Consider the following 15,675-nt stretch of genomic DNA (forward strand, 5'->3'; position numbering starts at 1 on the left):
TTCTATTATTGTAATGTTGTATTCGACTCTGCTTCAAATCTTTGTCCATAACAGACATGGTGGTCTCCTACCTCAATCACTCTTTGTTGCACATATTCCAAACTACAAAACTGTGTTTAGGAAAGTTCACTTAGCCTCTCTCCCTTGCTCCTTACTTTGTGAAAATTGAAATTCCTTGTCACTGTTAGTCAATTGGCTTCAAAATGCATTGCATTTAAAAGCTCAATTAAATCTCCTCTTGGACTGATCAGTTCTAATATGCCATATCTCATTACCTTCCTGTTTGAATATTGAAAGAGGTTTGAAACACTTTTACCTGTTGCCTGGCCATCCTGCGTCATGCATTGCCTGGCACAGCCAAATTTGTCTGGGCACTGATTTATGTATCCATAAATCTCAAGGGGAAGTCAAATAGCTTAGCAGCAGCATGTCCATGGAACATAACTGCGGGAGCAATGGATCCCATTTTTCCATCTTATGCTATATTTAGGAAATCTTCTCCTTTGCTTCTTTCGACCCCCATAAATGCACTCTGGTGTGTGCATGCACTTTATAGTTCAGAAAATCTTCCCACTCGCTGTTATAACCTGTTGAATTTTTTTTAAACCCTCAGTCATAACAGGGATGAGTTAGAGTTCGATCAATGCAGCACAGACAGTGAAGCTGAAGAAGAGGACCAGTCAGATGACCGGTGTAATAAGCTACATGAAGCAGATAGCTCTGATTGTGAGGACGAGAAATTAGAATCTCAAAATCCATTGAACAGTAAGTCTGTGTACACATCCACTGGACTTGATTAAAGCAGTACCTATGATTATGGCGTTTTTAACCTGCTCATGACACAAAGACATCACTGGCTAGGCTATCATTTATTGTACATCCCTAATTGTCCTGAAAAGGTGGTGGTCAGCTGCCTTCTTGACCTGGAGAGCTCCAGGATTTTGACGCAGCAACAGTGAAGAAATAGTGATTATTGTTCCAAGTGGGAATGGTGTGTGGCTTGAAGTGTTACTTAGGTTGTTATTTCATGCATCTTCTGCCCTTCTCAGTTGAAGAGGTTGTTCGTTTGGAGCATTCTGTAGATGGATGCTTGCTAAGTTACTGTAGTGCATCTTGTTGAGAGTGGATGTGGTGCTAATCAAGCATACTTTGTCCTGGATGGTGTCAGGTATCTTCAGTGTTGTTGAAGCTGCACTTATCCAGGCAGGTGAAGGGTATTCCATCAACTTCTGACATATGATGTGTAGATAATGGACAGCCAAGAAGTACTCACTGCAGAATTCCCAACTTTTGACCTTCTCTAGTCTTTGTTGTATTTATATGGCTGAAACAGTTCAATTTCAAGTCACTCATAACCATGGGGAAGTTGAAAGTGGGAAATTCAGTAATTGTAATGCAATTCAATCTCAAGCTAACATGGTTGGATTGTTTCTTTGTCGAGATGGTCTTTACCTGGCTCTTCATTTAAACATGGATTGTTTCCATATCTGAGGAGTCGTAAATGGTGCTGAACACTGCAATTATCAGTGAACATCCTCGCTTCTGACCTTATGATGGAGGGAAAGTCATTGATAAACAAGATGAAGATGGTTGCACCTCAGACCACTACCCTCAGGAATATGTTGGGTAATGTTCCACATTACTGGGTAGATTCCAGCATTGAGTTGAACTGAAACAACTTGACTAGGGGCATTCTGCTGTCATGAGCTTAGGCAGACCAACGCTAACTAGAATTCTTAGTGGACACTTTGTACCAGAATTTACTAAAGAATAGGATGCTGATAATGAATTGGTAGGAGTGGAAACGGAAAAGATTGTGGGTGAATGGGGTGAAAGTTGATTGAAAAGTTGACAAATGCAGCAAGATCTGGATAATATCCAGAATTGTGCTGATGAGTGGCAAATAACACTCATACCACACAAATGCCAGGCAATGGCCATCTCCAACCAGAAATGACCTTGACTCACTATCAACATCCTGGGGGTTACCATTGACCAGAAACTCAATTGGACTTGCCACATAAACACAGTAGTTACAAGAGCAAGTCAGAAGCTAGGAATAATGCAGCAAGCAACTCTCCCCTGACTTTCCAAACCATCTTTCAGGCACAAGTTAGAAGTGTGTTGGAATACTTCTCTCTTGCCTGGATGGGTGCAACTCCAACAACACTTAAGAAGTTTGACACCATCCAGAACTAGACGGCCTGCTTGATTGGCACCACATCTACCACCTTCAACATTCAATTATTCCACAACCGATGGAGGGGCTGCTGGGTGTGGAGTCGGGAGGGACTGCTGAGTGATGGTGATTCGGTAGAGCGATTACAGATGAATCAAGGAGGAGTGGGAAGTTGTTCCTCTTTATTACACCACTCTGGAATAAAAGTCATTTTGGTTTTATCAGTGGTCAGGGAAGAAGCTGAGACTGCAAGTGTGGTTGGAAAGGAGACTTGGAGGGCAGAAGTGCAGGAGCCTCAACTTTGCAATTGTCCCAATAGTTTTGATGTTCTTTCATTTTGTCTGGATGAGAGTGAGGTCTGCAGGTTGTTGATCTAAATGATCATTGCACTGTGGTAGAGGAAACCATTCGAGTAAGGGCAGTAAAAGGGAATGTCGTATTAGTTGAAGACAGTCTTTGTGGTCCATGTAGGTACCACCAACAGGGAAGAACGAGAGAAGCATTTCTGAATAGTCAGTGTAAAGTGAAAAGAAACTAGGAGTAAGCCATTTGGTCCTTCAAGCTTGCTCCTAAAAAAATCAATTTAATGTGATCACGGTTGATCCTCCAGCTCAATACCATATTTCAACTCTCTCCCCTTAACCATTGATGCCTTTAAAATCAAAATAAAGTCTGTCTCTTTCTATAATATATTCAGGGACTTGACCTCCACAACTTTGTGATTAAAGAATTTCATATATTCACTACCCTTTGCTTAAAGAAATCTTTCCTCATCTTAGTTCTAAATGGCCTACCCCTATCATGAGACTGTCCTGGTTCTGGACTCCATTGTCAGGGAGAACTTCTTCGCTGCATCTCGTCTGTCCAGTTGTGTTAGAATTCTATGCATTTCAATCAGATTGCAGGCCCAATTGAACGAAACTCTCCAAGAACAATCCTGCCATTCCTAGAACTAGGCTAGTGAGCCTCCGCTGCATTCCCTTAGGTAGGGAGACCAAACCTGCACACAACCAATCCTGGGGAGTGTTGCTGAACAAAAAGACCTTGGAGTGGAGGTTCACAGTTCTGTGACAGTGAAGTCGCAGGTAGATAAGATAGTGAAGAAGGCGTTTAGTATGCCTTCCTTTATTGGTCAGAGCATTGAATATAGGTGTTGGGAGGTCATGTTGCAGAAGTACAGGACGTTGGTTAGGCTACTGTTTGAATATTGTGTGCAATTCTGGTCTCCCTCCTATCAGAAGGATGTGTGAAACTTGAAAGGGTTTAGAAAAGATGTACAAGGATAGGCTGGGACTCTTTTCTCTGGAGTGTTGGAGGCTGAGGAGTGACTTTTATGGAGGTTTATAAAATCTTGAGAGGCATGGATAGGGTAAATAGATAAAGTCTTTTCCCTGAAATGGTGGGGGTGGGGGTGGGGGTGGGGGTGGGGGATGTCCAGAACTAGGTGTCATACATTTATAGTGAGAGGGGAAAAATTTATAAGGGACATAAGGGTCCCTCTGTTTCACACTGGGGTGGTGTGTTTTTGGAATGAGCTGCCAGAGAAAGTGGTGGAGGTTGGTACAATTAGAACATTTAAATGGCATCTGGATGGGTATATGAATAGGAAGGGTTTATAGGGATATGGCCAAGTGCTGGCAAATGGGACTAGATTAGGTTAGGATATCTGGTTGACATGGACGAGTTGAACCTAAGGGTTTGTCTCCATGCTGTACATCTCTATGGCTCTATAGTTACATGGTTTGGAGGAGCCAGTGTTGAACTGGGGGGGATAAAATTAAACATCTCTCAACACCAGGTTATAGTCTCAGCAGGTTTATTTGGAGACACCAACTTTTGAAGTTTTGCTTCTTCATCAGGTGTTTCACAACCACCTGATGAAGGAGCGCTTCGAAAGCCAGTGCCTCCAAATAAACCTGTTGAACTATAACCTGGTGTTGTGATTTTTAGCTCTAGGTGCAGTCTCATCAAGTCCTTGTATAACTGCAGTAAGGTAGTTCTGAACTCACAACCTGTTGCAATGAAGAGTAAAATACTATTAGCCTTCCTGATTGTTTGCTACATCTGCCTGTTTACTTTGAGTCTGGCATACAAGGGCACCCAGATCCCTTTGTATGTCCACACTTCCCAACATATAACAATTTATATAATACTCTGCCTTTTTGTTTTTCTCACAGAAATGTACAGCTTCACATTTGTCCATGTGTTACTCTATCTACCATGTGCTTGCCCAAATCACTTAGCCTCCTAGTTGCCGCCTCCGACATCTCAATCTTGCCAAGTTTTGTGTCATCAAACTAGGAAATGTTGCATTTGGTTCCCTCATCCAGGTTGTTTATAAAATATTTATTTGTAAAACAGTGATCATTGCAATATCTTAGTAGTCACTGCTTGTTACCCAGAAAAAGACCCATTTATTTTCACTATGCATTCTCTGTCTGTTGACCAATTATCAATTTATGCCAATATATTAACTGCCATCCCATGTGCTTTAACTTTGCCCACTAATGTCTTACAAGGGACCTTATTAAAAGCCTTCCGAAAATTCAACAAATACACATGACAATAAATAAATCAAATTAAATACATCACGTCCATTGGTTTTCCCTATTAGTTACGTTTTCATAAAACTTCAATAGATTTAATAAGCATGATTTGCCTTTCATAAAACCATGGACTTATAACCATAAAACCATATCTCCTGCATCCAAGGAGCAGGAGAGTCGAAGTTTTGATTAAGAGCTCACAGTTGAAACATCAACTCTCCTGCTCCTCGGATGCTGCCTGACCGGCTGTTCTTTTCCAGCACCACAATTTTCAACTTAGATCTCCAGCATCTCCAGTCCTCACTTTCTCCTAGTGACTTTATCCAATCCTGTTCACGGTTTCTCAATGTTTTCTAATCATCCCTTTCATTATAGACTGTAGCATTATCCTAGTCCTGATATTAAACTAACTGGTTTCTCCCTCGCTCTGTAAATAGTGGAGCAGTTCCTACAGATATGAAGGTGGCAGAGTCTGTAGAGTTTTGAAAGATGACCACCAATGCATTGAATATATCCAGGGCCACTTCCTTTTGTGCTCTGTGATGCAAGTCATCAGGCCCTGGTAATTTTGCAGACTTCAAACCCATTATTTCCTTAATTTAATCTTCTTCTTTAATACTGATTTCCTTCATTTCTAAAATTAAATTAGAGAGATGAATGCAGACTTGAAGGCTGATGTGACAGATGTAGGTTCTGGTTCTTGGGGCACTGGCAGTAGTATTAGGGAAAGTGGATCTGTACTGTTGGGGCAGTCTATACCTGAACCCAAGCTATTTTAGTGAAATGTATACTAGGGAAGTAGAGAGGATTTTGAAGTAAATGGTGGTGATAAGGGATCAAATTGGGAATATCTGGCAAATCAAAGATTGCAGACAAGTTCATTGTAAAATTTAACAATAATTCAACATATAAGGTGGGAGATAATAATAAAATGACAAAAATACAGACTGTCTATCTGAAAGCATGGAATCGGAGCAGGTAGCACCAATAGAAAAAAGTACTATCTGGGAGCTATTGCAGAGACATGGCCACAGGATGACTTAGATTGAGATCTGAATGTTAAGAATACAAGGCATTTAAGAAGGTCAGGAACCTAGGAAAGTTGGAGGGGTGGCTTTGTTAATCAGTGATAGTATTATTACAATACATAGGGATGGGAGCTAAATTCAGGAAAACAACACCTAGAAGTGGTTAGATAGTGATCAGAAATTGAGGGAAGATCTCCGTTGTTGAAGTGATCAAACTAACCTACATACCCTTCCATGTGCCTATCCAAGAATCGTTTATATGTCCCTAATGTATCTGACTCTACTACCACTGCTGACAATGCATTCCATGTATCCACCACTCTGTGTAAAGAACCTACCTCTGGCATCTCCCCAATTACCTTAAAATTATGCCCCCTCGTGATAGACATTTACACCATGGGAAAAAGTCTCTGGCTATCCAATCTATCTATGCCTCTCAACATCTTGTACACCTCTATCAAGTCACCTCTATAAGCCGAAGCGCTCTCAACCTTCCTTCGTAAGACATGTCTTCCAGACCCGGCAGCATCCTGGTAAATCTCCTCTGCACCCTCTCTAAAGCTTCCACATCCTCCTTATAATGAAGCGACCAGAACTGAACACAATATTCCAAGTGTGGTGGTCTTACCAGGGCTGTACAGGGCTGCAGCATAACCTCGCGGCTCTTAAATTTAATCCCCCGCTAATGAAAGCTAACACACCTTTGCCTTCTTAACAACCCTATCATCCTGGGTGGCAACTTTGAGGGATCTATGGATATGGATCCCAAGATCCCTCTGTTCCTCCACACTGCCAAGGATCCTGCCTTTAACCTTGTATTCTGAATTCAAATTCGACCTTCCAAAGTGAATCACTTCACACTTTTCCAAGTTGAACTCCCCCTGCCACTTATCAGTCCAGGTCTACATCCTGTCAATGTCCTATTGTAATCTACAATGGCCCTCCACACTATCCACAACTCCACCAACCTTCCTGTCATCAGCAAACCGACTCTTCCATTTCCTTATCCAAGTCATTTATAAAACTCAGAGAAGAGATCCCAGAACAGATCCCTGTAGAATACCACTGGTCACCAAGCTCCAGGTTGAACACTTTACATCTACCACCACACTCTGTCTTCGATGAGCCAGCCAATTCTGTATCCAGACAGCCAAATTTCCTTGTAACCCATGCCTCCTTACTTTCTGAATGAGTCCACCATGGGGAACCTGATCAAATGCCTTGCTAAAATCCATGTACACCACATCCACTGCTCTACCTTCATCAACATGTTTTGTCACATCCTCAAGTAATTCAATCAGGTTTGTGAGGCATGTCCTACCCCTCACAAAGCCATGCTGATTATCTCTAATCAAACTACGGTTTTCCAAGTATTCATAAATCCTGTCTCTCAGAATCCTTTCTAAAACTAATGCCCACCACTGATCTAAGACTGACTAGTCAGTAATTCCCAGAATTATCTCTGTTCCCTTTGTTGAACAAGGGAATAACATTTGCCATCCTCCAATCATCTAGCCCTACTCCAGTGGACAGTGAGGATGCAATGATCATTGCCAAAGGCACAGCAATCTCTTCCCTTGCTTCTTGTAGTAACCTAGATTATATCCTATCCGGCACAGGGGATTTATCTATCCTTATGTTTTTCAAAATTTTCAACACGTCCTCCTTCCTAACATCAACCTGTTCTTGCATATTAGTCTGTTTCACGCTGTCATCCGAAATATCAAGGTCCCTCTCCGTAGTGAATACTGGAGCAAAGTATTCATTAAGGACCTTTGCTACATCTCTGACTTCAGGTGCAGGTTCCTCTACTATCCCTAATTGGCCCAACCCTCACTCTGGCCATCCTTTTGTTCCTCATGTATGTGTAGAATGCTTTAAAGTTTTCCTTAATTCTACCTGCTAAGACTTATTCATGCCCTGATTTAGCTTTCCAAAATCCATTCTTCAGTTCCTTCCTGGGCTACCTTGTAACCCTCAAGTCCTATCTGATCCTTGCCACCTCAACCTTGCGTAAGCTTCCTTCTTCCTCATGACTAGATGTTCCATATCCTTTGTCACCCAAGGTTCTTTCAACCTACCCATTCCTTCCTTGCCTCAGTTCTGGACAGGTTTGTCCCACTATCAACAAGTGCTTCCTAAATAACCATCACATTTCTGTCATACATTTCCCTGAGAGCATCTGTTCCAAATTTAGGCACTCTAGATCATGCCTAATAGCATTGTAATTCCCCTTCCTCCAGTTAAATACTTTCCCATACTGTCTGTTCCTATCTGTCTCCATGAGTATAGGAAAGGTCATGGAGTTGTGATCACTGTCACCGAAATGCTTTCCCAAAGAGAGATCTGACACCAGGCATGGTTGGTTGCGAAGCACTAAGCCAATATGGCCTCCCCTCTAGTCAGCCTATCTACATAATCCATCAGGAACCCTTTCTGGACACACCTGACAAAAACTGCTCAATTCAAGCTATTTGAACTAAGTAGGTTCCAATCAATATTAGGAAAGTTAAAGTCACCCATGACAACAACTCTGTTACTTCTGCACCTTTCTAAAGTCTGCCTCCAGATCTGCTCCTCTGTGTCTGTTGCTAATGGGGGCCTGTAGAAAACTCCCAATAAAGTAACTGCTGCTTTATTGTTTCTGACTTCTACCCATTCTGACTCCCTGTAGACAAACCCTCCTTGATGATTTCCTTTTCTGCAGCTGAGTTACTATCCCTGATTAGCAATGCCACACCTCCTCCCACCTTTATTTCTCTTCCCCCGCCCTCCTCCCCCCCCCCCCCGACCCCATTCCTTTTGAAACATCTAAACTCTGGAACATCCAACAACCATTCCTACCCCGCGATATCTACGCCCAGTAACAGTAAGCACAGGTAGGATGAGGCATAAAGGAAGAACTAATGATAATGCATGGTAGGAATCATGGGAGATTTTAATTATTTCGTAGGCTGGAATAATTAGATGGAAGAAGTTAACCTAGATGAGGAATATGAAGTTTCTGAGAATAGCATCTATTCGATTCTTCCAGAATGGAGACTATACTAAGATTGATTTAATGATCAAAAAATGAAGGCAATCCTTGTGTTATGGACCAGACCAGACCTATTTTAGACCCTAACTTTTTCTTATTGTAAAGGCAAATGTAAAGTGATGTGTTCTAGATGCAATTCGACTAGTGAAACTACTTGATGTTAAGCAAAATACAATTTACTCAAACATAATATTTCAAATACAAAAGAAAGAAGAACTTAGAATAATTTACCTCTATTGGGGAAACTTAACAGGATAATAGATACAGTTACTAATACTAATTAACTGTTCCAATATAAGAACATTCTGTAAACCCATCCCTTGGCAAAGTTCAGAAAGCAAATTTGTCTCTCGGGTAACTCAAACCCATGAGGAAAGACATCAAGAGAAAATTCAGAGTAGCAGCCGGCAGACCTTTACTGCAGCTTCCAACCCTGTTCAGACTCCTAACAGCAATTGCTTAAAAGTAAACCTGAAAAACTAGAAATCCTGGTCTGCGAGAGCTCGACCACATCTGCTCTGGCTGCGTCTATTGTTCCAACTTTTCAAAAAAAACTTCAAGGCCTCACAAGCTGCTTATTACCACAGACTGCTCACAACCTCTTGTTCAATCTCTTTCTTTAAAAGAAATCAGGACTAAATACACTGGGGCGGCATGATGGCTCAGTGGTTAGCACTGCTGCCTCACAATGCCAGGGACTCAATTCGAGTCCCACCTCGGGTGACTATCTGTGTGGAGTTTGCAATGCTCCCCATGTCTGTGTGAGTTTCCTCCCACAATCCAAAGATGTGCAGGTCAGGTGAATTGGCCATACTAAATTGCCCATAGTGTTAGGTGCATTAGATAGGGGTAAATATAGGGTAGGGGAATGGGGCTGGGTGGGTTACGCTTTGGAGGGTCAGTGTGGACTTGTTGGGCTGAAGGGCCTGTTTCCATACTGTAGGAAATCTAATCTAATCTAAAGGCATAGCATTGTTGCATTTGGCAGCAGCAATCATAATGAATTTTAAATTGAGTCTGAGGAAGAGAAGGGTTGGTCCAGTACTATTAATTGGAACTCGAAGCCAGTTATGAAGGCATGAAAAGACAACTAGCTAAAGTGAACCAGCAAATTAGATTAAGGAATAGGTCAATAAAGATGTAGTGGTAGATATTATAGGAAGATATGTCAGAATGAGTATGATTTAGATGTGTTTCAATAAGAAAGGGAAGTTATAAGGGGAGGACCAACCATCCGTGCTTAGTTAAAGAAATTAAAAATAGTATCAAATGTGGGTGGCAGGTCAGAAGATTAAACAGAATATAATAAGTGGATAGTGAGATAGTTAATGCTTTGTTTTAAATCTTCTTCCATTCTCTAGATTTGGAGAATGTTCCACTAGATTGTAAAATAGCAAATGTTTGTTCAAAAATGTATGGAAACTGGAAACTATTGGCCAATTAGTTTAACATCTGTTAGGGACAATTCCAGTTGTTACTAGAAAAAATTTAGCAGAGCACTTAGATAAGTTCAAGAAAATCAGGCACAATCGTTATGATTTTGTGAAAGGGAAATAATGTTTAACCAATTGATTGGAGTTCTTTGAATTGATTGGAGTGCTTTGAATTAAGTGGAATTGGTGGATCTGTTTTATGTGATCAGATGCTGCATCCAAGGTTACTGTAGAAAATAAAGCTCATGGTGTAAGGGATAACATTTGCATGAATAGACAATAGCTAGCTATTAGGAAACATACAAATGGCTTATTTTTTGATTGGTAATATTGAACAGTACAGCACAAGAATAGGCCCTTTGGCCCACCATGTCTCTGCCAACCATGATGTTGTTCTAAACTAATCTCATCTGGCTGGACATGCTCTGTACTCTTTTATTTCTTGACTGTTCATGTGTCTGTCTAAATACCTCTTAAACTTTGCTATTGTATCTGTTTCTATCACCTCCCTGGTAGCACACTTCAGACACTTACCACTCTCTGCAGAAAGAACTTGCCTTTAAACCTTTCCCCTCTCACTTAATCCCATGCACCTTAGTATTTGACATTTCCACCCTGGGAAAAGGATTCTGACTACCCACCCTATGCATCCCTCTCATAATTTTATATGCTGTGTCAGGTCACCTCTCAGCCTCCGGCACTCTAGCAGAAACAATCTAAGGTTGTCCAACCTTTTTTTTTAAATTCGTTCATTGGGCATGGATATCTCTGGCTGGTTATTGCCTGTCCCGAGTTGCTCTTGAAGGTGGTGGTGAGCTGTTGCATTGCACCGCTGCAGTCCTATACTTTCTCTCTCATCTGTATGGCCAAATTCACACTAACCTAAGACCACAAGAGCACTGGAGCAGACATGAGGCCATTCAGCCCATTGAGTCTGCTCCACCATTTGTTAGAAACAAAAAATAATTGCGGTTGCTGGAATCCAAAGTAGGCAAGCAGGAGGCTGGGAGAACGCAGCAAGCCAGGTAGCATTAGGAGGTGAAGTTAGCATTTCAGGTATTAACCCTCCTTCAGGACTGAAGAAGGGTTCTTCCCAAAACATTGACTTCTGTATCAGAAACAATTTACCAGGATGTTGCCGGGGGTTGGAGGTAAATTATTTTGTATCTTTTTAGAAAAAAAAAAGTTTAGGGGTGACTTGATTGAGGTGTACAAGATGATTAGGGGGTTAGATAGGGTTGACAGTGCGAACCTTTTCCCGCGTATGGAGTCGGGTATTACAAGGGGGCATAGCTTTAAATTAAGGGGGGGTAGATATAGGACTGAAGTTAGGGGTAGGTTCTTCACTCAGCGAGTCGTAAGTTCATGGAATGCCCTGCCAGTAGCAGTGGTGGACTCTCCCTCTTTATGGGCATTTAAGCGGGCATTGGATAGGCATATGGAGGATAGTGGGTTAGTATAGGTTCGGTGGGATTGGATCGGCGCAACATCGAGGGCCAAAGGGCCTGTACTGCGCTGTATTCTTCTATGTTCTATGTTCTAACTCCATTTACAAATTTGCTGATGACGCCACTGTAGTCACTTCTCAAAGATTAACAAGATAGAGTACAGGAAAAAGAGAGCATGGTGTAAAGACAACAATCTCTCCCTCAATGTCAGCAAAACGAAGGAGCTGGTCATCAACTTCAGGAAGCGGAGTGGAAGTGCTGAGGTAGAGGTAGTTGAGAGCTTCAAGTTCCTAAGAGTAAATATCACCAACAATCTGTCCTGGTCCATTCACATTGATGCTACAGTCAAGAAAGCACACCAATGTATCTACTTCCTCAGTAGGCTAAGGAAATTCAGCAAGTCCACTGACTCTCAGTGATCTTTATAGATGGCCATAGGAAGCATTCTGTCTGGATGCATCACACCTTGGTATGGCAACTGCTCTGTCCAAGACTATAAGAAATTACAGAGAGCTGTGAATGCAGCCTTGTCTTTCTTGAAAACTAGCTTTCCTTCCATTGACTCTGTCTGTACTTCCTGCTGCCTCAGGAAAGTAGCCGACATAATCAAAGACCCCTCCCACCCCAGTTATACTCTCTTACACCCTCGTCCATCAGGCAGAAGAAACAAAAGCTTGAAAACAGATTCAAGGACAGCTTATTCCCCACTGCTATCAGACTTCTGAATGGACCTCTCATATTAGAGTTGATTTTTTTCTGTAGCTGTGTTGCATTCTGTTTTGCATTCTGATCTGTTACCCTGATGTACCTATGTAAGGTATGATTTGGCTGGATGACATGCAAAAAAATATTTGTCACTATATATTGGTATCTGCAAGAATAATAAATAAAATCAAATTCCAGTCCACTTGCTGTAGGTTGACCCACAATACCCTGAGGAAGGGAATTCCAGGAACTTGACCCAGCAATAGTGAAGGAATGGCGATATGTTTCCAATTCAGGATAGTGAGTGGCTTGGAGGGGAACTTGCAAGTGGTGGTGTTTGCATGTATCTGCTGCCCTCGTATTTCGAGATGGGAGTGGTTGTGGATTTGGAATGTCCAAAGATCTTTGGTGAATTTCTAACCTGCATCTTGTAGGTAATGCACACTGCTGCTGTTGGAGTGGTGGTAGTGGAGGGAGTGGATGCCTGTGGATGTAATGCCAATTAAGCAGGCTGCTTTTTCCTGGCATCTTGAATGTTATTGGAGCTGTACTCATTCAGGCAAGTGGGGAGTATGCCATCATGCTGTTGACTTGTGTCTTGCATATGGTGGACAGGCTTTCAGGAGTCAAGAGGCAAGTTACTCACTGCAGTATTACGAGCCAATGACCTAATTTCATAGCCAGTGTGTATATATGGTGAATTCATTTGAGTTTCTGGCCAATGGTAATCCCCAGAATGGTAGGAGTGGGGGACTCGGTGATGTAAAACCATTGAATGTCAAGGGTAGTGATTAGATTGACTGACTGACTGACTGACTGACTACAATTGAAGGTAGTCATTACCTAGCAATTGTGTAGCACAAATGTTACTTGCCACTTGTCAGCCCTTGCCTGGATATTGTCCAAATCTTGTTGCATTTGAACATGGACTGCTTTTGTATCTCTAGAGTTGCGACTGGTGCTGAACATTGTGCAATCACCTGCGAACATCCCCACTTCCTCCCTTATGAGGGAGGAACTTTAATGAAGTAGCTGAAGATGGTTGCACCGAGGATACCACCCTGAGGAACTTCTGCAAAGATGTCCTTAAAGCTTTTCCACTCTAATCCAGACAATGTCTTGGTGAATCTCTTTTGCATCCTCTCCAAAGCATCTACATCCTTCCTGTTGTGTGGCAACCAGAACTGCACTCAATACTCCAAATGTTGTCTTATACAACATGATTTGCCAACTTTTAGACTTAATGCCATGACCGATGAAGACAATTATGCTGTACACCTTTTTTATCACCTTATTTACTTGTATTCCTACATTTAGGACTTTCACCCCAAGATCCCACTGAATATCAATGCTCCGAAGGGTCCTGCCGTTTACAGTACTGTACGCTTTCCTCATGCAATTGACCTCCCAACAGCTCTATCAAAGTTTTTCAATGTTTCTGTGCTCCAGATAGAACAATCCTAACTTTTCTATTCTGTCCACATAACCTGTAATCACTCATCCCGAGAGCTGTTCTGGTAAATTTCTGCCATACTGTGTCTAGAGGTCTTCACACCTTTCCTAAAATGTGGTGCCCAGAATTAGACAAAATTAGTGTTTGAAAGAGGTTTAGTATAATCTCCCAGTTTTTATATTGTAGTATTTCTATTTATAAAGCTTTATAAGTTGTTTTGTTAACTTGTCCTACCACTTTCAATGATTTATGGCTCCTGCCCCAACTTTCTCCTTTAACTGCTTTATTCTTGGGGTTTCCTTCCTTGGAAGGATGTGGGTGCGGAATGTTTAAATATTTTTAAAGCAGAGGTAGATTTATGACTGCAGAGGGGATGAAAGGTTATCAGGTGTATGCAGAATGGTAGAGTTGAGGTTAAAATGGGGTCAGCCATGAACTTATTGTATGGCAGAGCAGACACGAAGAGTTGATTGGCCTACTGTTTCCTTATTCATTTGTTCATATGCTAAATGGTAGCATTCTGTTGTTGTTCTCATTCTCCCCAACAAAACCACATCTGGCTATGTTGACTTTCATCTGCAATGTGTCTAGCTGTTTGACTAGCCAGTCTTCAACTTCTAAGTTGATTATTCTTTCCTCATTGTTTAGTATGCATCCAGATTTCCTGCCATCTGCCAGTTTGAAAGTTGTGCCCTGTATCTGCAAGCTGTGAAAACAATAAGAATTATAGGCCTGTGGCAGAGCTTCAGGTCTGTTGACAGCATATTCCAAACCTGCAAACTTTACTGCTGAAAGAACAAGAGCAATATGTGCAAAACACCCTCAAAGCTACACAGTGTTATCTTGGAACTATAATGTCTGTTATTTCATTGTCACTGGGTCAGAATCTGGAACTCCCTCCCCAACACCACATTGGATGCCCATATGCAATGTGGATTGCAGCAGTTCAAGAAGGCACCTCACTACCATCTCCTTGAGGGCAATAACTGTTTGTCTTGCCATTAACATACTAGGCTCATGAACTAAAGTTAACACTGGTTGTTGCAGCATGTGTGTGAGAATAAGAATGAATGAATGGTATAATAAACCAAACAGAATTCTATCAGATCATCACTGAATAATACACCCAATTCACTTTTCTGACTTCAATCCATATCTTTTGATGCTCATACCCAATAAATCCTTCTCAGTTAGTCTGCTTTTCTTTGCAGGGTTTTTCGAAAGTATGAAAACTGAACTCGGAGACGGAATGTCCAAATCCTCTGACCTCTCTGACTCTGATGTCGAGATGAAATACAGCCTGCAGGTATTTACTCTAGTCCTCTGTCTGTTCAGGTACTGCTAGATTATGATCTGAGAGAGACGGTGTCACTGCGTACCTAATCCTTTGCACTGGCAGTTTAGCCACTCTGCTGAGATTCTCTGGTTTGGGAACTTGTCATTATGTCTGTTGGTATTGGGTGGTTTGAGACTAGAGCAATGTGCTTTACCACTGTCTGCAGTAAAACAGGACATAGAATTAGAGTGAGTATATGGCATGCAAACAGGTCCTTGGCTCAAACAGTCCAGGTTATTGTTGACTATAGTCTCCTCTTCTCTAATAATCAGCAACCCACGTGCTTGTCTAGCTTCACTTAAATATTATTCACCTCAACTTCGTTCTGTGAGAGCAAATTTCATGTTCTCACCTATCCTCTGGGGAAAGAAATTTCTGCCAATTCCACATTAGATTTCTTGGTACTTAACTTGCACTGAAATGTCCAGCTGTACTCTTCACACAAGTGGAAACATTCTCTTCTTTCAAATACCTCCAATGCTTCGAAGGCATCCTTTAAATCACAGCTTA

The 15,675-nt window shown here is 41.6% G+C and overlaps 1 protein-coding gene across 3 annotated transcripts in view; it reads left to right on the forward strand.

Moving 5' to 3' along the window:
* The window catches only part of kdm7ab (lysine (K)-specific demethylase 7Ab), a 104,935-nt gene that overhangs the window by 46,855 nt on the left and 42,405 nt on the right, over positions 1–15,675 (forward strand). For all 3 annotated transcript variants that reach the window (XM_087997531.1, XM_087997529.1, XM_087997530.1), the window contains exons 14-15: positions 614–765; positions 15,041–15,135. In XM_087997531.1, the coding sequence (XP_087853657.1) occupies positions 614–765; positions 15,041–15,135 (247 nt within the window). The remainder of the gene's footprint in view (positions 1–613; positions 766–15,040; positions 15,136–15,675) is intronic.

The sequence above is a fragment of the Chiloscyllium plagiosum genome, unplaced genomic scaffold, assembly GCF_037043375.1.
Source record: "Chiloscyllium plagiosum isolate Xiang-an unplaced genomic scaffold, Cpla_swu_hap1 HiC_scaffold_19, whole genome shotgun sequence".
Taxonomy (NCBI): domain Eukaryota; kingdom Metazoa; phylum Chordata; class Chondrichthyes; order Orectolobiformes; family Hemiscylliidae; genus Chiloscyllium; species Chiloscyllium plagiosum.